At 42.9% G+C, this 23,623-nt stretch overlaps 1 protein-coding gene across 2 annotated transcripts in view; it reads right to left on the bottom strand.

Moving 5' to 3' along the window:
- Positions 1–23,623, bottom strand: part of RBBP5 (RB binding protein 5, histone lysine methyltransferase complex subunit) — a 144,662-nt gene that overhangs the window by 72,364 nt on the left and 48,675 nt on the right. For both annotated transcript variants that reach the window (XM_040337560.1, XM_040337561.1), the window contains exons 3-9: positions 9,020–9,192; positions 8,666–8,806; positions 8,341–8,503; positions 8,141–8,250; positions 5,533–5,652; positions 1,317–1,470; positions 846–917 (exon numbers count right to left, since the gene is read on the bottom strand). In XM_040337560.1, coding sequence (XP_040193494.1) covers positions 846–917; positions 1,317–1,470; positions 5,533–5,652; positions 8,141–8,250; positions 8,341–8,503; positions 8,666–8,806; positions 9,020–9,192 — 933 coding nt within the window. The remainder of the gene's footprint in view (positions 1–845; positions 918–1,316; positions 1,471–5,532; positions 5,653–8,140; positions 8,251–8,340; positions 8,504–8,665; positions 8,807–9,019; positions 9,193–23,623) is intronic.

Genomic DNA, 23,623 nt, shown 5'->3' with positions numbered 1-23,623 from the left:
AGCGACAAAAAAAACATATCATTCAACGCTAATGGGCTTAACCACCCATCAAAAAGATAATTTCTATGGAAGTTGGCAGCGGAATCCCACTGTGACATATTGTGTGTACAAGAGACCCACTTTCATGCTTCTAATCCTCCTCCTCTGTACCAACAGAAACTTTGCCAACATTTCCACCGTTAACGTTCCAGCTAAAAAGAAAGCTATGCTTGTTGCCATCACCAACTCCCTTTCTTTTAAACTGCAATCCTGCATCAAGGATCCTGAAGGACGTTAGCTTTTACCGATAGTGTAGCTCTTTTACCCCCCCAAGGGTTTCTTTGGCAGAGCTTCCTTCAGCACATCCTACTCGCGTTCAACACCTTAGACACTGGCGAAAAACCTTCTCTGTGCAGTAGTCCCCATCACAATTGAGCAATATAAGCACGAAAGCCTCAGCTCTCTGGGGACTCTCCCTCCTCATTAGCGGAGACAGTGGCAGGAGCCATTGGCTCCCGCTGCTGTCAATCACAGCCAGTGAGCCAATGTAGACAGAGAGGTGGCAGGGCTTGTGTAAATGAACTCGCAGAGAATGCGGCTCGGGAATGAGCCTGCTTGGGCGCTCTGGGCAAAAACGCTGCACGGAGAAGGTGAGTATGACAGGTTTGTCATTAAAAAAAAAAAAAAAAAAGGCCTTTAAATATCACTTTAGCTACTTCCTGCACAAAAAAAAATAAAGCAAGCCTTTAATATCACTTTAGCTACTTCCTGCACAAAAGCAGACTTACACAACAGGATAATGACCTGAACTTTTTGTAAAGTTCAATTAAAAAAGAAAAATGTAATATTTACAAAACAGCACTTACTACTTGATTTTGAGCCCATATAGAAACCACTCCACTGGAAATAGATGCAATTATTGGTCGAACAGGATGCCACTTGAAAAAGAAAGAAGGAAAAAAAAAAAAGTTTAGAAATGCTAGATGTAATATGGAATGATATGTTGTTTGCAAAGGTCAAAGGCTTATGTCTATTCACAACCACATAACCAATAAGCATTAACAAACTGTGTACCCCATCATCACTATGAGAATAACCAAACTTTACTATTCTAGTGAAGGGGTGCATCATCACCTCTCAAAAATGGAGAAGGCAACACATACAGTGCCACTTCAACTCTCTTCCCTCTCTAACCTCTGTCTACACCTCCTCAAATCTTTCCCTTTCTTTCTCGCTCTCATTCTCTCCCTATACACGACAAACACATATAAATATAGGTAAAATAGTTTTTTACAATGGTGCAACTTTAAGAAACCCATAAAAGATGTACAACTTACAGCAACATCTAGCAGTAGTTCACCACGGGTTCCATGCAGGATTTTCACCAGATTTCCAATGCTCTTTTCCCAAATGTACAGAGCATGTTGCCGGGCAGAGCCTGCTACGATATACTCTCCATCTCCAGAGAAGCAGCATTTCTTCCAAGGAGTTCTGTGAAAGGAGACACAATTAAGTTTTACTTATTTATGCCGATAGCTACTATTGCTTAAAAAGCAAACTAAATGTTCAACTGGCCCCAAAGTCACTGTCAAAGTTTAGTCACTGTAAATATGAACCTAAAAAAAAAAAAGAGAAAACTACCACATAAGTTAAATTATATGATTGCAACTTGAACTTTTTTGAAAATTTTGGTGGACACCTGCTTTGCACCGATTTAAAAACGGAGTTCTGGGCAAAACCAAATGACATAGAACATAGCTTGTCACTAGCATTAACATAGGATTTTTTTGAGTTTCCCTGTAACAGTTTTATTACCTGTTGGTCTTACCAGTAGATCATTTATTTTTCCACTTTCCGTAACAGGGTGATAACGCTGCTGGTTCTATAGTGAAATCATGTGTTGTCACCCTGAAACAGAAATTCTTAGATTGGCATGGAAGTTTAAATGGGCTTAAAAAGCATTGTACACTTTTTAATTTTTTTAACTAGGCATTAGTATAGCTACAGTGCCTTGCGAAAGAATTCGGCCCCCTTGAACTTTGCGACCTTTTGTCACATTTTAAGCTTCAAACATAAAGATATAAAACTAATTTTTTTTGAAGAATCAACAAGAAGTGGGACACAATCATGAAGTGAAACGAAATTTATTGGATATTTCAAACTTTAACAAATAAAAAACTGAAAAATTGGGCATGCAAAATTATTCAGCCCCTTTACTTTCAGCGCAGCAAACTCTCTCCAGAAGTTCAGTGAGGATCTCTGAATGATCCAATGTTGACCTAAATGACTAATGATGATAAATAGAATCCACCTGTGTGTAATCAAGTCTCTGTATAAATGCACTTGCACTGTGATAGTCTCAGAGGTCCGTTTAAAGCGCAGAGAGCATCATGAAGAACAAGAAACACACCAGGCAGGTCCGAGATACTGTTGTGGAGAAGTTTAAAGCCAGATTTGGATACAAAAAGATTTCCCAAGCTTTAAACATCCCAAGGAGCACTGTACAAGCGATAATATTGAAATGGAAGCAGTATCAGACCACTGCAAATCTACGAAGACCTGGCCGTCCCTCTAAACTTTCAGCTCATACAAGGAGAAGACTGATCAGAGATGCAGCCAAGAGGCCCATGATCACTCTGGATGAACCGCAGAGATCTACAGCTGAGGTGAGAGACTCTGTCCATAGGACAACAATCAGTCGTATACTGCACAAATCTGGCCTTTATGGAAGAGTGGCAAGAAAAAAGCAATTTCTTAAAGATATCCATAAAAAGTGTCGTTTAAAGTTTGTCACAAGCCACCTGGGAGACACCCCAAACATGTGGAAGAAGGTGCTCTGGTCAGATGAAACCAAAATCAAACTTTTTGGCAACAATGCAAAACGTTATGTTTGGCGTAAAAGCAACACAGCTCATCACCCTGAACACAACATCCCCACTGTCAAACATGGTGGTGGCAGCATCATGGTTTGGGCCTGCTTTTTTTCAGCAGGGACAGGGAAGATGGTTAAAATTGATGGGAAGATGGATGGAGCCAAATACAGGACCATTCTGGAAGAAAACCTGATGGAGTCTGCAAAAGACCTGAGACTGGGACGGAGATTTGTCTTCCAACAAGACAATGATCCAAAACATAAAGCAAAATCTACAATGGAATGGTTCACAAATAAACATATCCAGGTGTTAGAATGGCCAAGTCAAAGTCCAGACCTGAATCCAATCGAGAATCTGTGGAAAGAACTGAAAACTGCTGTTCACAAACGCTCTCCATCCAACCTCACTGAGCTGGAGCGGTTTTGCAAGGAGGAATGGGCAAACATTTCAGTCTCTCGATGTGCAAAACTGATAGAGACATACCCCCCAAGCGACTTACAGCTGTAATCGCAGCAAAAGGTGGCGCTACAAAGTATTAACTTAAGGGGGCTGAATAATTTTGCACGCCCAATTTTTCAGTTTTTTATTTGTTAAAAAAGTTTGAAATATCCAATAAATTTCGTTCCACTTCATGATTGTGTCCCACTTGTTGATTCTTCAAAAAAAATTACAGTTTTATATCTTTATGTTTGAAGCCTGAAATGTGGCAAAAGGTTGCAAAGTTCAAGGGGGCCGAATACTTTCGCAAGGCACTGTATATTCCCCATTGTGTTTGTTACATAGTTAGTCAGGTTGATAAAAGACACAAGTCCATCCAGTCCAACCACAAGTCCATCCAGTCTTACCTTGTAATAATGAGATCACATGTTGGGGCAACTTTTTTTTCTAGGTCACAATCTATGCCTCACATAGTTGGTGAGGTTGAAAAAAAAAAAAAAAAAAAAAGACATTGGTCCATCCAGTTGCACCTATGATGTGTGTGTGTGGTTTTATGTCAACAGTACATCATACACCCCTGTATGTTGTGGTCATTAAAGTGCCCCATCTAATAGGTTTTTTAAACCATTGATCCTCCCTGCTGATAGCATGGTTTGTGGAAGAGAAGTCCACATCCTTACTGCTCTGACAGTAAAGAACCCTCTACGCAGTTTATAGTTAAACCGCTTCTTTTTCAACTTTAGTGAATGGCTGCGTGTCTTTTTAAATTCCCTTTCACCAAATAGTATTTTCCCTATGCCAAGGTCGACGGTACGGTATTTGTACAGAGAATAAGTTCAATGCTTGTATGTCTGTCCCCAAAGCTGAGAGCCTCTATTCTCTAAGAGTGCTTTCACACTGAAAGCGCCCGGGCGTCTGCAGTAAAAAGGCAGCAATTTTTTGCCTATGGAGATTTTTAAGGGTAAAAGTTTGTCGCCATTCCATGAGCGGGCGTAACTTTGAAGTGTGACATGTCGGGTATCAAATTTACTTGGCGTAAAATTATCTTTCACAATATAAAAAAATTGGGCTAACTTTACTGTTGTCTTATTTTTTTAATTAAAAAAAGTGCATTTTTTCCCCCAAAAAAGTGAGCTTGTGACAAAAAGTATTGCAACGACTGCCATTTTATTCTCCAATAAAAAAATATATATAATATTTGGGGGTTCCAAGTAATTTTCTAGCAACAAAAATGGTTTTAACTTGTAAACACCAAATCTCAGAAAGCGGCTCGGCCCTTAAGTGGTTAATCATTTATAAAGAAAGCCGACTGTGAAAATTGCCATTCTCCATAGAAGACACCAACAACTTTTACACATTATCAGTTTAGAGTTAACTGTGACTGCCGGCCCTACAATTATTACTCACACTCTGATTTATAGCAATACTTTGCATGTGTGGCTCAATTTACGTATACATACACGTGCTTGCCCTATGCTGCAACATTGCCTGGGGTGTGTACAGAAGTGCTTTTAATTGTTATTACCATTTCATTATAATTGATTTTTTTACCTTTATCCTTATTTAACTCCATCACTATCACAAACGCCAGAGTCTCATGCTTAAAGGCTAAACGCCCAGCGTGCATGAGGCGTAAAAAAAAAAACATTACAGGAGAAGTCCAGGCAAAGCTCGTTTGGTTGTACTTCTTCTATGGATCACAGGAGTACAATTCGCTTTGCCCTCCTGTGACCCGTTTTCAGCAGAGAGCGGGCTGAAGTCCGCTCCCTGCTGACATCGCCAATTTCAGTCCGGATTTACTTACTTTGCCTGGACCGACACCCGTCTCAGCCTCTCAGCGATCCGCTGAGAGCTTGAGACGGGCGCTCTGCCCCCTCCACAGCCCAGCGCTCCAGTGAGCGAGGAGGGAGAAGAGTAGAGAGCTGTGGCGGACAGTCTATAGCTCTATGTGGAGCTCTGAAAACCGAGTGAACGTCGGTGTTCGATCGATTGGTTCTCAGTGCAGAGGCACCGGAAGACCGATGCTGCATTCACCTAGGCAAGAATGATTGGTGAAAAAAAAAAAAAAAAATCCTTTACTTCTCTTTTAAGAACCATTAAACGGAAAATAAAATATTACAAAAAAAACATCAAAACAGTCTGGAAAATTTGCATTATGTTATTAAATCCCAAAGGCCAGTCTTATAGGGTTTGAAAAAAAAAAAAAAAGGGAACTTTACGTTAATTTCTCAAATATCTGTACCTGTTAACTAAATCTTGAAGTTTTTGCATAGGCTCTGGCTCCCCGTCTCTTCCACAGGTAAGTATTTCCCGTCCATCATACACTCGAATTATTCTGTCTGCTGTATTTATCAAGAAACAGCTACACAAAAGATAAACAATATATGCTGAACTTATTAGTAGAAAAACTTCAACAGAAATATAAACTTTTAAATGTTAAATCTGTGCAGGGCACCGAGAAAAATGTGACTTCTCACCCAGATATCCTCTCTGCTTCCATTTTATTCCAAAAATTACTATAGAGCAGAAAGTACAGTGAAAAAAGTTCCTAAGAACTCAGTACATGCGCGCAAAAAAGAAAAAAAAAAAAGAAAAAAGTGAAAGGAGGGCCTTATTTTTGCATTGCTTTAGTAAAATATGAAATGGGAAATGAAAAACCTTTGTTTTTCAGCTACAGAGAAATTTATGAAACATAGATTCTTATATCATGAAGAAATTACAAAATAATATTTGACTTGTTTAAGTTTTAGGAGACTGTTGAGCTTCATATTCAGAAGTAGAGTGATTAGATGGCATCTGCTTTTAAAACATCACAATTCACTCTATGAATACATTCTGTCTTCCTGGAAGTCTAGTTAAGACTAAAAAAATCTGTTGACTGGCAGCAGCCACACATGGATTGGAAATGGTATGGTCCCACTGAACCTGGATGATACAATTAAGCCCTGGAAGGTTGTTTGTGTTCTATATATGCATTTAAAATGTTCAATCTCATCTTTGGTGCATTTTTTATGCCGAGGGAAAAGATCCAGAAGATTATCCCAGTCACAAACAGTATTAGGACCTATGAAGGCAGCCTTGGGTTTATCTCAATGGAATAAGGCAGTTTGCTTTCATGTTAATTCTGCATGTAATGAAGATCAGTTTGAGATGCTCCAAAATAATTTCAACAGTAAAACAAAGCTCTACATCAGCTGCTCTTAGGAGCCATAAGAATAGACTATGTATGATATATTTTGATATGTATTGGGACTGAGCATGTATAAGTGAAACCTTAATTAACCCTACTACCTTAACATTGTGATTGGGTGCATTAAAAGAGATGTTTGCTATGGAAACAGCACTCAACCCTTTCTCTAGCATTGTGGTCCTCAAAAGATAAATTATATTAGACATATAGAAAGACTCAAAGCTTCCCTAAAATATTGTAAACATTTTTTTAGACATACCTTTTTCTATTAGTTGGAATACATTTGACCTTTGGCATACAGGGTGATCCTTGAGCAAGGAGTTTAGCTTGTTATACACCTTTCTCTTGGACTTTTAATCTTTACACTTTCCTATATAAACACCACAACCCTCACCTAGCCAATCCCCCCCCCCTCTCTCTTTTTCCTGCCCTTCCTTTTATTATATGCCCCTCTCCTCATGACTCCTGGATACCCTGACAAAGTCCCTGCTAAACCCATTGAAATAAAACCAAAATTCAAGGACTGGAAAGCCAGTTGACCTTTCATCCAACAGCTAGATTCAGAAATTACGCATACTGTGCTAAAAAACAATTTCAAATTTCCTGTACCCCACCCCAGTGACATTCTATATATGGTCTTTAAAGTGATACTAAAGCCTTAAAGGCATTGTACCTTAATGCAGTCTATGCATTAAAAAAATAAAAATAAATGGATCTTCCCATGCTTAACCAAGCCTGATCCGACCCAGCAATGTGCACGAGAGCAGCAGCTCTCGCTGCTGCCTCTCTCCTCATTGGGCAGATTGATAGCTGCGGGAGCCATTGGCTCATGCTGAGGTAAATCAAATTCTGTGACGAAGGAGCAGGGGGTGGGGCCAAGTGTCACAGACAGGGCGGCTCAGAAGCGACCCTGCACGCATGCCCCTATGAAAAGCTACTTTGCATGGGGCATTCGCCAAAGAGGGGCCTGGAGCACTGGTGGTGGACCCCAGAGGAGGATAATCGGAGCTGCTCTATGCAAAAACATTGCACCGAGCAGGTGAGTATACCATGTTTGTTTTTTTAATAAAAAAAATACATTAAATGCTGGATTGTCCAACAAATCATCTCCATCTCTGTCCATTTTAAAAGCTTGATTCATGTTAAACATGCATACTTTGACCTTATCCATTAAGTCCTTGTTGTGGAAAAAATGAAAATAAAGAATGAAAGAAGAAAAAAAAAAAACACACACACACACACACACACACACACACACACACACACACACACACAACACACACTTTTGGCTTCCAGCAAATCCCCGACAGATGGAGTTACCCATCAACCAGCCAATGAATCACGAAAATGTTGTCTGGTTCCTTCCTAAACTTGGAAAGCTCTGCTCCATCAGGTGAAGGCGTGTAAAAGCCCACTATAAAGCGGACTGTCACAACACTAGTAAACGCCAAGTAAAGCCAAAAAAATGTACCCTACTTTTAAACATGAGAAAATTGTACTTGCTGTTTTTGGATGCTACATACTATACAAAACTATAATACAGCCACCTGGCAACAAAAATGTTCCCAGTCCTGGGCAAGACTATAGGGATAGAACAGCAAGAAGAAAAATAATTACACAAAGCCAATTAGAACATTTTGCAATCAAGATTAGCCGTTACCTGCCCTTCCTCGCAAACTCTATGGATTTAATAGCAGTTGTGTTGCTGGTCCCAGTTGTAACACGGAAAGATGCCACCAGATCCTGGGTTTTTGTTTTCAACACTAAAATCTGTAAAAATTATTATCAGAGATGCACTCAGTTTCTCTTACTTCAATGTGTTTTTGTAAATAATATACTAACTTTTCTAATGCATCATACCTTCCCTTTGGCATTTCCTGTATAGATGTATTCTCCTCTACGGTCAAAAGATGCTACTACGTTAAGATCAGAATCATCATCCACAGGTAGGACAACATGGCTGGAGTCTGACAGTGTTAGCATAACAGGGGCAGATTTCATGGGACACACTAGAACTTTATCCCTGGTAAAATAAATAAAAACAGTTAAAAAAAAAAAAAAAAACTGTCCTAGAGCTGTATTGCAATAATCAACACAGAAGCTCTGCTTCAGTACAGACCCAAATGCAGCATACAGTATATAAGCAGTGAACAATAAATTAAAGAACACATCTACTATTACTTACTGATCACGGGGATGAAACTGAACTTTAAGTATGGGGGAAGGAAACCTAAACCTCTGATCACAATCTCCAGACAAGACATCCCACAAAGATACGATGTTATCGGTAGAGGCACTCACAAGCTTATGACCATCTCTGCTCCAGCTGTAAAGACGACAACATTTTTAGGATACACAAATTCAAAAACCCTAAAAAAGGTACACAATCCCACAAATAAGAAAATATCACAATTCTAAAATTTAAAACACTGATCAAGTTAAAGAAAATACACAAAATGAGGCATTAGTCATTATCCCTAATAAGGCCAAGTAAAATGTGCTGGATATTGGTTTTCTAATCAAAAGACGGATTACTCACCATAGAGAGCACACAGGGTGTATATGAGCACTTAAGATCTTGGCAATGCCCCGCGTTAAGAAGTCCCATATAACAATACGGCCATCGTTACAACCCACGGCGAGAAGCGTGCCCCACCTATTAAAGGTGCAGGTGAGGGCCATGCTAATGCAATCCAACGTTCCATCTGCTTCCTATGCAAAGAAATAAAAATAAACAAATTTCCATAGCAACCAATGAGAACGGGCAGATGCACAGCCCTAAGTAGAAAGCTGTCACCATTTGGTGGCGGTGATACAATTGCAAGTAAATGTATGACTTTCTACAGCAACCAGAGGTTCATGTCAGCAGGCAGGCAAACAGGCTCATTAGTTAGCCTATTCAACAAACAGCCAGAGTTCTCATTGCAAACTCAAACCTAATCCACAGTCAAAGGCTTGCTTTAATGTAAACATTTAACAAATCAGGGCAATTCAAACTGAGCAAATGAGGAAAAAAAAAAATAGGATTTTTATAACAGCTTACCTGTAAAATCCTTTTCTTGGAGTACATCACGGGACACAGAGCTGCATCTTCATTACTATGTGGGTTATAGAGTCTACCTTCAGGTGATGGACACTGGTGTAATCAATTAAACAGGAAGTTCCCTCCCTATATAACCCCTCCCCTACTGGGAGTTCCTCAGTTTTTGTAGCAAAGCAATAAGTGTCCCAATATCCCCAAACAAGAGGGGTGGGAGCTCTGTGTCCCGTGATGTACTCCAAGAAAAGGATTTTACAGGTAAGCTGTTATAAAAATCCTATTTTCTTTATCGTACATCACGGGACACAGAGCTGCATATTCATTACTATGTGGGATGTCCCAAAGCAATGCTTACTGAGGGGAGGGAGACACCAACAACGCAGACCGCCATCAGACGTGAGGACCTATAATGCTGCCTGCAGCATACTGCGCCAAAAAGCTGCATCCTCTTGCCGTCTTATGTTCACCTGATAGGAGTTAGTGAACGTAAGCACAGATGACCAAGTTGCGGCCTTGAAAATCTGCGTCATAAAGGCTTGGAAATGCATTGCGCATAAAGCGCTTACCATCCTGGTAGGGAGCACCCCCACAAAAAAACAGGGGGAATCCTACTCTAACCACAAGCCTGAATAATAACCTGATGAATCAACCTTAAAAACAGTTGATTTTAGACGCTGCCTGCCCTTTCCTGGGGCCTCCTGGTAGCGCAACAACATCAGTTTTCCGTATCCGAGCAGCCGCTTCAGATAGGCCTAGACCCTTCTTACTCCAACGAGAGAGAGAGAGTGTAACCATTTTAATAGCTGACCTGAACACTGCCTGCCCATCTAGGGTCTTCTGGCAGCCCAATAAAAACGTCAGCTTTCTATATCTGAAACCTTCAGATAGGTATTTAACTGCTCTCATCTCAATTGAGAGAAAAGCAATAACCTTTCCTTCCGTGAAACAAGGTTTTGAAAAAAGGGAAGGTAAGAATATCTAGATTCAAATGAATACTAGATCCTTCTAGTAAATAAGGTTGGGTGAGGATGAAAATCACTCTACTTGTAAGAATAATTGAGTATGGCTCTATACCAAGAAAGTTGCCAATACTGAAACTCTCTTGGAGGCTACCACAACCAAGAACACCAATTTCCTTGTTAAAGGATGAAGGGAAATATGGTGCATCGGCCCAAGGAGCTGACCCTGTAAGCCGACAAAACTAGAGCCAATCCTCCGAGCACAAGGGCGACCTAACTGGTGGACTTATACAAGGGGTGACGTGCATAACAGCCCGGACCAAAGAGTGTGAAGTAATCGACCTTTGGAAGCAAGGCCGAGATCGGATCCTTGATATAACTTAAGGCTAGCTCCGTCTCCTTTCCAAATGTAGGAAGGCAGGAATTTTACCTTTGACAAACTTCCACGGATGCCACCATCTGGTTTCACACCAGGAACATGGGCCTTCCAGACCGTAGGCTATCTGGTCCTGGAGGCCAGCTCTCTTGTATGAATCAAGGGAATTGCCGCTGATTCTGAAAGCCCCGATCCTCGAGAATGTGGTCTATAATAGCCAGACCATTAATTCACCTGTTGCAAGGCAGAATGTAATACCCCCTGCAAAGTAGGCCTGGACAAGATGTAAGGGACTGTGGGTCCTCTACTACCACCCTTACTGTTCCTGCACCGAGAGGTCGTCAGGGTTATGCCGGAGTAATCAGGCCAGCTTCCGTTCTCCTCTAAATGTTGCATAGAAGCCACAAAAGTCGCGGCACTGGGGGGAGAGACACAACCAGTGACAACTGGTCCCCCCCCCTCGGATTAAAAACACATCTGCCCCGCATGCGGGTGGATCCTTTATCCTCGACCCCAAGCTGTTCAATCTCTTGTTGAGCCTGGACGCCAATACATCTTATGTACAGGGTACTATTTCTGTGACATTTGGTCAGGAAAACAGTCGGGGTGTAGAGGTCATTCTCCCGGAGACACTTGTTGACGGCTCCAGCGAATCGCCTGCCAATTCTGCATTTCATGAAAGGACGAATGCCAATAGGCAAGGCACAAGCTCCTCCTTGGTAAATTAAGTAAATCACTAGTATGGCATAGTCTGATTGTACTCTGACAGAACCAACCTGCCACCTGAACGTTCAGGCCCCTAAGCCAGATGCTCCATCGGTAGCTCTAGCTGACAGATAAGGCTCCCTTGGAGCTTGACTACTTCCCCTGGGCCATGGTCTCTTCGTGACCTGGCAAACCCTTTTAGTTAAGAATCACCAAGAGGAATTCCAGCATATCTCTGGGACCGGGTTCTTTGGATAATGCTAGGTCAAGATCCACTCTTTCTAGGCCGACAAAATACTGTTTATAACAGCCCTGAATAAAAGTTAGTATAGGGAACTGTCTTGAATGAAGCCAGCATCTTCCCTAGTGCCTTAATCAAAAGGCCAAAAGTAAGGAACTGTTCCTTGCCGTGACCACATAGACCAGTTTTCTTATAGCGATGGTCTTGTCTGAGGCCAAAAAAAAACTCTCCTTTTTGGACTGTGCCAAACATACCCCGCTTCTTGTCAAATGAAAGAATGTATCTTTAGAGTTCCAGATACTTGACCATGCTGGACACCCTTAGGTCCAGCCATGCTACTGACTGACCCATCAGCAGGAGTTTGCTTCGGTATGCCATTACTGCTATACCCTGGGCCTACAGACCTGCTAGAGGCGGGCCCTAGCACCCTGACAACCCAGGCACGGAGGCTAACCCAAAAGGGCAAGACCACCAACTGGAGATAGTGCTGTTCCCCTGCGAAACGCAGACAACCTCTGCAGACCCAAGTAAATAAACACATATGCAACTGGCTCCCCATGTGTGTATGTGGCAAGTGTTAAAGCCATATGCCTCAATGGAAGTGTGTGTACATGGCAGCGTGTGTTCCTGGAAGCATGAATTCATATAAATATGTTTTAAGAAAAACATGCATATAGCATGTGTGCTCTGGAACAAGCATCTTGCAAGCAAGCATGCGATATAAACGTGTTATGCAACAATGTGCAACATGAACCCATGCAGACACGTATTTCTATGCAAACACAAGGAATCCTGTATTGCTTAATTAGGCCGCCATGTACAACTTTAAAGTAATCATGCATCCTTATGCGATTCAGCATCTTCCATGCGATCAACATCTTATGCATTTTAAGCACTACTGTGCGGACAAGAACCCTTGTGTGACCAAGGACTCTTGTGTGACCAAGCATCCCTGTGCGATCCAGCATCCTTATGCACTCAAGCATCTTAATGCGACTTTAGGCATTTCTGTGAAACAAGCCTCTCTATGTGATCAAGTATCCTTGGGTAATCCAGGACGCTGTTGATCCGACAACCATGTGTGATCCAGCTTATTTTTGCATTCAAGCATCTTTAAGCGATCTTTAGGCATTCTTGTAGAAACAAGCCTCTCTGTGCGACCAAAATATCCTCGAGTAATCAAGGACTTGGGTGATCGGGTAATCATGTGTGATTCAGCATTTTTATGCCTTCAAGCCTCTTTATGCGATTCTAGGCATTTCTGTGGAAACAAGCCTCTTTGTGTGACCAAATATCCTTGGGGAATCAAGGGCTTGGGTGATCAGGTAATCATGTGTGATTCCAGCATTTTTATGCCTTCGAGCCTCTTTATGCGATTCTAGGCATTTCTGTGGAAACAAGCCTCTTTGTGTGACCAAATATCCTTGGGGAATCAAGGACTTGGGTGATCAGGTAATCATGTGTGATTCCAGCATTTTTATGCATACAAGCATCTTTATGCGAACTTAGGCACTTCTGTGGAAACAAGCCTCTCTGTGTGACCAAATATCCTTGGGTAATCCAGGACGCAGATGATCAGGTAACCATGTGTGATGCAGCATCTTTTTTGCATCCAAGCAACTTTATGCGATTTTAGGCATTTCTGTGGAAACAAACCACTTCTGTGTGACCAAACATCCTTGGGTAATCAAGGATTTGGGTGATCAGGTAACCATGTGTGTGTGATCCAGCATTTTTATACATACAAACGTCTTTATGCGATTTTAGGCCTTTCTGTGGAAACAAGTCTCTCTGTGTGACCCAATATCCTTGGGTAATCCAGGACTTGAGTGATCAGGTAACTAGCATCTTTATGCACTCAAGCATTTCTATGCAACTCTAACAAACATGCAACACCATACAGACAGAAACATGTATCCTTATGCGATCCACAATAAAACATGCTTTGTTACTTGTTTTTATCCCACATGCATTCCAAACTCATGTATCTTATGCAACATGCGGACTGGTAAAAAGGAAGTTATCCTCTGTAGATGTGCGTTTCCTCAATTAAGAGACGTTAGCAATGTGTACCAGCAACTGTGCATCCCTCAGATGTGCATTTGGTTAGCCTGAAGCCGACACCAGGCTGAGGACCATATGGAGGTCTTACTAGCCACCTATAGGAAAACCTCTCTTTACACTCTAAGGAGAAGATAGAGGCTTTGGCCGAGTAGGCAGAGGGAAATTATATGCAGCATGAATCTCTGAAAAGACTGCAGGTGCAATCAGAACCTGTAGGGCTATTGATAGCTTCTCCTCGTTAGGCTGCAGCTCCTGTCTCCTGTCCTCTGACAGTGAACCTTCATCCCCAGCTCTTCTAATCCCTTTGTTTAAGGATTAAAGCAGGAAAAGGGACACACCCTGCTTTTTTTTTTTTTTTTTTTTTTTGCTTCTTGTGAGGATGCTGCGAACATAGCAGTTAACCTCTTGTAGAACAACAAATGTGATGCAAAAAACAAAACACATGCAGAGTGGCTGCAATGTTGGGGGAGGCTGCATTGATTGCCTGACAGGTCTGATGGCTCAATCTGTGAGCTGTCTCTACAGGGGAGAATAAGGGGCCACCAGGTTCAGGTGGCGATTCCTTTTTATATTCCTACCCCTGACCTTATTCAATGGGGAGACCAAAGTCCTAAGCTAAAAGCAGAGGAGCTTAACCCAGGTGCATCAACAGCTGAACATAGTCTGGCAGCAACAATGCCTGCTAATCTGCACAGCTAGATGCGGAGTAGGCGTCTTAGATGAATCTGTATCCAACTCACACAAGGTGCTTGCGTTTGTGTCCCCCTAGCTTTACAGAGCTCTGACGTCTGGGCCCTTTTGAAGAGCCCTCTCTGCGACTGCACTGAGCTGGTGAGCACGTGCGACATGGTAGAGCCTGAAGCTGAGGAAGTGGGACGCACAATAGACCAGCTAACACTTAAGCTTCCGTCTTTGGAAAGCATGGTAAGCGAAAACATCAGGCATGTCTTTTACTGCCCATAGTAGTGGAAAAACAGATAAGACTTGCAGCTACTCATGGAAGGCAATGCTTTGCATAGGATTAAGGGCATTTTTTTTTTTTTTTTATGTACCAGCCCCTTCAAAAGGAGATATATGGGTACTACAGCCATCCTGTCTGAACAGACATAGTGGCCCAGGCTACATGCCGGCTAGGGGAGGTATATGGGTGCCCTGAGCCATCCCATCTCAAAAGACATTGTGGTTTACATTGCCCATGCATAAAAACATAATCTAGGCGAGACCCATAGTCCCCTACAGAAGACCTACTGTCGAACCAAGTCCCGTAGGTCCCTCTCTTACCTTTCCACGCTGCAGGGTATTGCCAAGCAAGAGGCCCAATCTTCCCCCTTCACCGTGGGTATAGTCCTAGACCTTCAGGGACCGGGGTCCATGGCAGGAACACCACACCCCTGGACCTATATAGCACCCTGGCAGCAGAAAAAACATTTGGTTCTTAAAAGGCACAAAGTTCTGGAACCCAGGATCCAGCCCTCCACAGAGAGGCATTATAGGCTAAACCTCGTTCTTCGTACCGAGGCCCGGGTACCGTCCACTTTGGCTATGAAGCACCTTGGACGGATCCGGATTTATGGAGGCTTTTTACATCCAGCATGGATCCCTCCAGTGGAGCTCCTAAGAGCACATGTTAACTCGTGACCAACACCTTAGACACTGATGAAAAAACTGAGGAACTCCCAGTAGGGGAGGGGTTATATAGGGAGGGAACTTCCTGTTTAATTGATTACCCCAGTGTCCATCACCTGAAGGTAGACTCTATAACCCACATAGTAATGAATATGCAGCTCTGTGTCCCGTGATGTACAATAAAGAAAGACGGATTACTCACCATAGAGAGCACACAGGGTGTATATGAGCACTTAAGATCTTGGCAATGCCCCGCGTTAAGAAGTCCCATATAACAATACGGCCATCGTTACAACCCACGGTTCTCATTGCAAACTCAAACCTAATCCACAGTCAAAGGCTTGCTTTAATGTAAACATTTAACAAATCAGGGCAATTCAAACTGAGCAAATGAGGAAAAAAAAAAAAACAATTTATAAACCAGGGGTTAACTTAAGTGAGAACCACAAAGGGTAAAATGGGTAACCTTACTGACCAAACAAGAGGTCTGAAGTGAGGGATCGAAGGGGCTGAATGATCTGATGTCTTTTTGTTTACAGTGTATCCCAAAAATATTCACAGCGCTTCACTTTTTCCACATTTTGTTATGTTACAGCCTTATTCCAAAATGGATTAAATTCAATATTTTCCTCAAAATTCTACCCCATATTGCCAACATGAAAGAAGTTTGTTTTAAAACTTGGAAAATGTATATATTAAAAAAATATATATATATATAAAACACACACACACACACACACACACACACACATATTACATGCACATAAGTATTCACAGTCTGCCATGACACTCAAAATTGAGCTCAGGTACATCCTGTTTGCACTGATCATCCTTGAGATGCTTCTACAACTTGATTGGAGTCAAATTGTGGTAAATTCAGTTAATTGGACATGATTTGGAAAGGCACACCCCTGTCAGTTAACAGTGCATGTTGGAGCGCAAACCAAACTATGAAGTCAAAAGGAATTGTCTGTAGACCTCCAAGACAGGATTGTATTGAGGCACAGATGTGAGGAAAGGTACAGAAAAATGTCTGCAGAAGGTCCCAGTGAGCACAGTGGACCTTAAATGGAAGAAGTTTGGAACCACCAGGACTCTTCCTAGAGTGGGCCACCCAGCCAAACTGAGCGGTCGGGAGAGAAGGCCCTTAGCCAGGGGGGTAAACAAGAACCCGATGGTCACTCAGAGAGCTCCAGCATTTCTCTGTGGAGAGAGGAGAACATTCAAGAACCACCACCATATCTGCAGCACTCCACCAATCAGGCCTGTATGGTAGAGTGGCCAGACGGAAGCCACTCCTCAGTAAAAGGTACATGACAGCCCACCTGGAGATTGCCAAAAGACACCTGAAGGACTCTCAGACCATGAGAAACAAAATTCCCATGTCTGATGAAACAAAGATTGAACTCTTTGGCCTGAATGGCAAGCGTCATGTCTGGAGGAAACCAGGCATCGCTCATCACCAGGCCAATACTGTCCCTATGGTGAAGCATGGTGGTGGCAGCATCATGCTTTTCAGTGGCAGGAACTGGAAGACTAGTTACGATCGAGGGAAAGATGAATGCAGCATCGTACAGAGTCATCCTTAACGAAAACCTTCTCCAGAGCGATCTGGACCTCAGACTGGGGCAAAGGCGTGGCTACTCTGTGAATGTCCTAGAGTGGCCCAGTCAGAGCCTAAACTTGGACCCGATTGAACATCTCTGGAGAGATCTGAAAATGGCTGTGCACTTACGCTCCCAATCCAACCTGATAGGGCTTGAGGGGTCCTGCAAAGAGGTCCTGCAAAGAAGAATGGGAGAAACTGCCCAAAAATAGGTGTGCCAAGCTTGTAGCATCATACTCCAAAAGACTGTGTAATTCTTTTTTTTTTATATATATATAATTTTCCAAAGATTTCAAACAAACTTCTTTCACGTTGTCATTATGGGGTATTGTTTGTAGAATTTTGAAAACAATAATAATGAATTTATTCCATTTTGGAATAAGGTTGCAACATAACAAAATGTTTAAAAAAATGAAGCGCTGCAAATACTTTCCCAAAGGGCTGTATGATCCCCTTTCCAGGTGTCTGTATCTCACCTAAAAAGACCCTGTTGGCATACAAAAAAAAAAAAAAATGTACCCTGTAAAATAAGACATTTTATAAATTGCCTTTTCCCATTTAATGTGGGTAGCACAGTGCTTGGCACTCCCACTTGGGGCCCAAGGGTGCTCAGTTTGAATCCAAACCAGGACAATACCTGAGTGGAGTTCTCCATGTGTTCAACCCTGGGTACTCCAATTTCCTCCCAGACTCTGAAAACATGCTGGTAGTTTAACAGACTTGTCTAATAGGCCCCAATATATTGTCAGCGCCAATTAAATATTGTACCCTGCTTCGGCAGTGTACAATTTAACCCTTTCTCGGCCGCTGGGGTTAAATGCGCCCCGCTAGCGGCCGAAATGCGACGTAAATCCACCCATAGCGTTGGCGGTAAAAATAGCGGCATTTTACCGCCGACGCTATGATCGGTTCGGTGTGAAAGGACTCTCTTCCTTTACAACTTGCCTTGATTTTATTTATTTTTTTATATGGCCAACAGTGTATCTAACTATCAAGGTTTCTATTCCCATTTGGCTCATCTAGTAATAAATCCTGTCAGTAAATGGGTACTGGTGAACATATTGTAAATATTGTATGTGGTTTTATTCAAAATAATGGTACAAGATGTAAATGCAGTAACCCATAGCAAGCAAGGAGAAGTCAATTTATCGAGGTCAAATAAGCACTGATAGACTTTAAATCAAAGTATGGGTATTGCACTTTGGGCTTTACTCCCTACAATGTTTTACTGAACCCAGATTGAATTGTAAGGTGAATGTACAGTTTCCACAACAAAACATTTCTTCAAGACTGTAAGGCTCCATGCACACTGAAGCTGATAAACTGTAGGTTTATCAGCGTTTTGCCATTTTTTTTTTTAAAGCCCATAAACTGAACTTTATGGTAGCCTATGTGCCCATGCACACATGGGTGTTTTTTAGTGTTAATGAGCTTTGGAGTTTATTGGATTTTTTCTGAATGCCCGAAATTTGTGTTCAAAGTGCCGTTTTTCGGCGGGGAAAAAACGCTCAAAAACGCCAAAACGCTCAAAAATGCCGGTGCTAGCATTTTTTTATCCATTGAAAAAAAAAAAAAAAAAGAAGCTACACTGAAAAACGCTGATTAAAGCCATTGCAAAAACTGGCGTTTTTTTATAGCTTCTTTTTTTTTAGCTTCAGTGTGCATGGAGCCTAAAGTGTAAATCCTCTCCTGATACGTTAACACAGGATCCTACTTTGCGATATAGATAACAGAAGAAAGTAGGATCCTGTGAAGGAATCAGGAGAGGGCTTACACTTTACAGTCTTGAAAAAAGTTTTGTTATGGAAACTGTACATTCCCCTTACAATTCCATACATATAATTCCCTTTTCTTGGAGTACAATCCTTTTCTTGGAGTACATCACAGGACACAGAGCTGCATAGTAAGAACTATGTGGGTTATAGGCCTACCTTTAGGTGATGGACAATAGCACACCCAAGACAGGAAGTCCTCTCCCCTATATAACCCCTCCCATACAGGGAGTAACTCAGTTTTGTAGCAAAGCAATAAGTAATTCAAGAAGGGGAGGGGCAGCTCTGTGTCCCATGATGTGCTCCAAGAAAAGGATTTTACAGGTAAGCTGTTATAAAGATCCTATTTTCTTTATCGTACATCACGGGACACAGAGCTGCATAGTAATAACTAGGTGGGATGTCCCAAAGCAATGCCCAAATGAGGGGAGGAAGATACCAAAGATAAAAGCAGGGTGCCATCAGACGTGAGGACCTATACTGCAGCCCGCAGCACACTGTGTCCAAAGGTGATATCCTCATGCCTTTTTACATCCAACTGATAGAATTTATGTATGTATGTACCTTGCAGGTCTGAGCCATGGAGGCTTGGTGATGCACTGCCCATGAAGCACTGACTGCTCTGGTAGAATGAGCTTTAATTTGAAAAGGTGGAACTTTCCCCTTCAAACTATAAGCCTGAACAATAACTTGCCCAATCCACTTTGAAATGGTAGATTTTGATGCTGCACAAACAAAACATCAATTTTCCGAAACTGAGCAGTAGCCTTCAGATAGACCTTAACTGCTCTCACTGCATCCAAAGAATGCAATGATTTCTCTTCAGCAGAACTAGGTTCTGGAAAAAATGAAGTGAGAACCACACCTTGGTTCAAATGAAAACCTGACACCACCTTAGGTAGAAAGGTTGGATGAGGATGTAAAAATCACCTTATCCTTATGAAAGATCAAATGTGGTTCTTTACAAGAAAGAGCAGCCAATTCTGATACCCTTCTAGCGGAGGATATAGCCACCAGAAAGACCAATTTCCTAGTCAAAAGGACTAAGGGAATATGGCGCAAAGGCTCAAAGGGCTGCTCTTGCAATTGCCGACAGAACCAAATTCAAGTCCCGTGGACACAAGGGTGACTTGACTGGTGGATTGATGTTACCCCCTGTATAATGGCTCGAACCAAAGAGTGCGTACGTAGCCAACGGTCTTTGAAACAATACCGACAAGGCCGAAACCTGACCTTTGATAGTACTCAAGGCCAGCTTCATATCCACACCCAATTGTAGAAAGGCAAGAATTCTGCCTTAGACATATTTACAAGGATGCCAACCCTTGGTTTCGCACCAAGACACATATGCCTTCCAAACTCTACAATATTTGATTCTGGAAGCTGAATTGACTTCCTTGCATTAATAAGGGTAGATACGACCAAGTCAGAAAGCCCCTGATTCTTTAGAACGTGGGATTCAATAGCCAAACCGTTAAATTTAGAGTTTGTAAGGAAGGGTGGAAGATTGGGCCCTGCTAAAGCAGGTCTGGACAAAGCGAGAGGGTCCAAGGATCTCCCACAGACATCTTTACGATTTCTGCGTACCAGGACCTTCTGGGCCATGCCGGGGCTACAAGAATCACCAGATTCTTTTCCACCCCGTTTCTGCAAAGAAGTTGTGGCAATAGCGGAATTGGAGGAAACGCATAAACCAGTGAAAACTGTTCCCAAAGAGTTACTAATGCATCCGTCCCGTATGAGAGTGGGTCCTTTGTTCGTGACACAAAGTTGCTCACTTACTTGTTGAACCTGGATGCCAGATTTATGTCCGGGGTCCCCCATCTTTGACATATGGTCAGGAAGATGTCGGGGTGAAGAGACCACTCCCCCGGATACAACTGCTGGCGACTTAAGAAGTCTGACTGCCAATTCTCTATTCCTGGAATAAAGACTGTAGATATGCAAGGAACATGCCTCTCTGTCCAGGCCAGGATTTGGTTCACCTCCTGAGCTGCGTGACTCCCGATTTCCCCCTGTTGATTTATATGGCTACCGCTGTAGCATTGTCGGATTGAATCCTGACAGGACAATCCTGTAACTCGAGCGACCAGGCCTTCAGGGCCAAGCTAGCTGCCTGAATTTCCAAGATGTTGATGGGCAAGGTCCTCTCGAAAACGGAGAGTCAGCTTTCCTAGGACTGCTCCCCAACCCAGAAGGCTGGCTTCCGTTGTCACCACCTTCCAGGTAACTGGAATGAAAGACTTTTTGTAGAGTTCTGGGCATCAACCACCAACAGAGACTTTGACGTACCCCTGAGGTCACACACATCTGAAAAGTCTAGAGCTTGGATCTTCTTGTTCCAGGTGGAGAGGATGCTGTTTTGCAACATCCTTGAATGAAATTGGGCATGTGGGACAGCTTTGAATGAGGCCACCATGTTCCCCAATAACCGCATACAAATGTGAATAGAGGAATCTTTTTTCATCCTGACCACCTGGATCAGCTGTCTTAAAGAGAGGACTTTTGCCTGGGGAAAAAAAGAAGATCTTCCTTTGGTCTGCATCTATGATCATACCCAAATACTCCAACCTTTTTACCGGTTGTAGGGCCGATTTCTCCAGATTGAGAACCCAATCCAAAGATTCCAGATACTTGACTGTGTTAAGCACAGCCTGGTTTAGGCGGGCTACCGAATGATCCACCAGTAGAAGATCGTCCAAGTATGCCATTATTGTTATACCCTGAGCTCTTAGCCTGGCCAAAACCTTTGTGAATACTAAAGGTGCAGTCGCCAGCCCGAAGGGCAAGGCTACAAACGGATAATGGTGTTGCTCCACTTCAAAACCCTAAGAGCTTCTGGTGAGCATGAAAAATAGGCGCATGCAGATATGCGTCCTTGATGTCGATTGACGCTAGCAGCTCCCCTTCCTACAGGGTGGAGACTACCGACCGGATTGATTCCATGCGAAAGGCGCGGATATTTAGGAACGGATTTAGACCCTTGAGGTTTAGGATGGGTCCAACGTCCCCGTTTGGCTTTGGTATAGTTAAAAGATTTGAATAAAAATCCAAGCCGTGCTCCTCTGCACAAACCTTTTTGATCACCCCTTGGGATAATAACCAGTCCAGTGCCAGAAACAGGGTCTTTCTCTTTACTGGATCTTTGGGAACAATTGATCTCAGAAAACGAGGTGGGGAAATTCTCTCAACTCCAGTTTGTAACCTAAAGACACAGTGGAGAGGACCCATCTGTCCTGGATTTCCTCCTGCCAACCTCCTGAGAACTGTCAAAGCTTTCCCCCCACCCGACCAGGCGGGGGCGTCCCTTCATAATGTAGACTTGGGGCTCTGCTTAGTCGGCTTTCGTCTCACAGGATTTCTTGTAACCCTGGGCTTGATGTTGAGTCTTCCCTCCAGACCCTGACGGCGGAGGCCGTCGAGACTGCCTAGAGGCAGATGTCCCTGGCACTGGAGAGGAAGACCGTTTAAAAGAAGAATGCCTACTCCTTCTTTTAACTGGCAAAAGAGTACTCTTCCCGTTTAAAATTCTTTGAATATATTTGTCCAAATCATCCCCGAACAACCGTTCCCCCGTGAAACGAAAATCCAGCCAAAAGCTTTTTACAAGGCGCTTCGGCTATTGCCTATTGCTGCTACCGCCAGCTGAGCTACAGCACCTTACAAGGAAAAAGGGGCCTTTAATAAAGTTTCCAACCTTTTATCCGTTGGATCTTTAAACATTTGTACATTGTCCACCGGACAAGTTCGACTCTTATTCACACAGGCGATGGCAGTGTCAACTGCTGGCACACTCCACTTCTTGGTGAACTTTTCCTCCATGGGATAAAGTGCAGAAAACTTTTTAGGAGGAACAAAATGCTTATCTGGGTGATCCCAATCCTCATAGATAAGCTCCTCTAATAAGGGATGGGCAGGAAAGGAACAAATAGCCTGCAGAGCTTTCAAAGAACCCAGGGAAGAGACAGGCCTCCCTGCTGGCTCTGTTAAGGGCAACTTAAATACCACACAAATCATTTCAGTAAGGGACTGCACCATCAATTTTTCAGATTGCGAGGCTGAAAAGGGTTCTTCTACCATTGACTCCTCAGAAGCTAAAACATCAGAATGTCCCTCTTCCTGGTCCCCTAAGGGCAAGTCAACTTCCTCCAGCCACTGCTGCTCTGCTGTTAGGGAGCCCAATGGGGGGGAGAGGGGGATCTGCCACACTTCTTTCCAGGATTGGAAGAAGATGCAATCAATGCTGTTAACCTCTCTTCCAACCCTCCCAGGGATGAAGCAAAGGCTTCCTCTGTAATAAGAGCAGGCGGAATGAGGGCGGCTGTAGCACCCTTATTTATAGCTCACCCTGGGCAATTACATCTGACTTATCAGGGGGGGGAGGAACTGCAGAGGCATAACAGAGGTCCTCAGAGCCTGATGGTGATACATTTGGCTTCTTGGGAAGCTTAGTCCCAGAACTCTTGGAAGGCATAGACCTAAGCACACAAAGCAGAGGTACTTACAAAAAAACCTGCATCTACTGCTGAGCTTAAGTCTAGCAAGAAATGCTGCTATTAAAGTTCAGCCTGATGCTGAGCAGGATGTGTCTGTGGGGATGCCTGTATACACCAGTCTATATGCCTGTCCCAAACGCTGCTGTGTCCCTCCGTCAGCCTGTCTGCTTCTGAACACAAAGGCTTTATGAGCTAGGGCCGCGCTGCTCTTGTGCCGAGTCAAATAATGTGGACATTGGGCAAGCAACGGCCGCAGCG

This window comes from Rana temporaria, chromosome 2 (genome assembly GCF_905171775.1).
Source record: "Rana temporaria chromosome 2, aRanTem1.1, whole genome shotgun sequence".
NCBI classification, from domain to species: Eukaryota; Metazoa; Chordata; class Amphibia; order Anura; family Ranidae; genus Rana; species Rana temporaria.
Note: the sequence above shows the minus strand (reverse complement) of the source record. Positions and strands in the feature narration are given on the sequence as shown.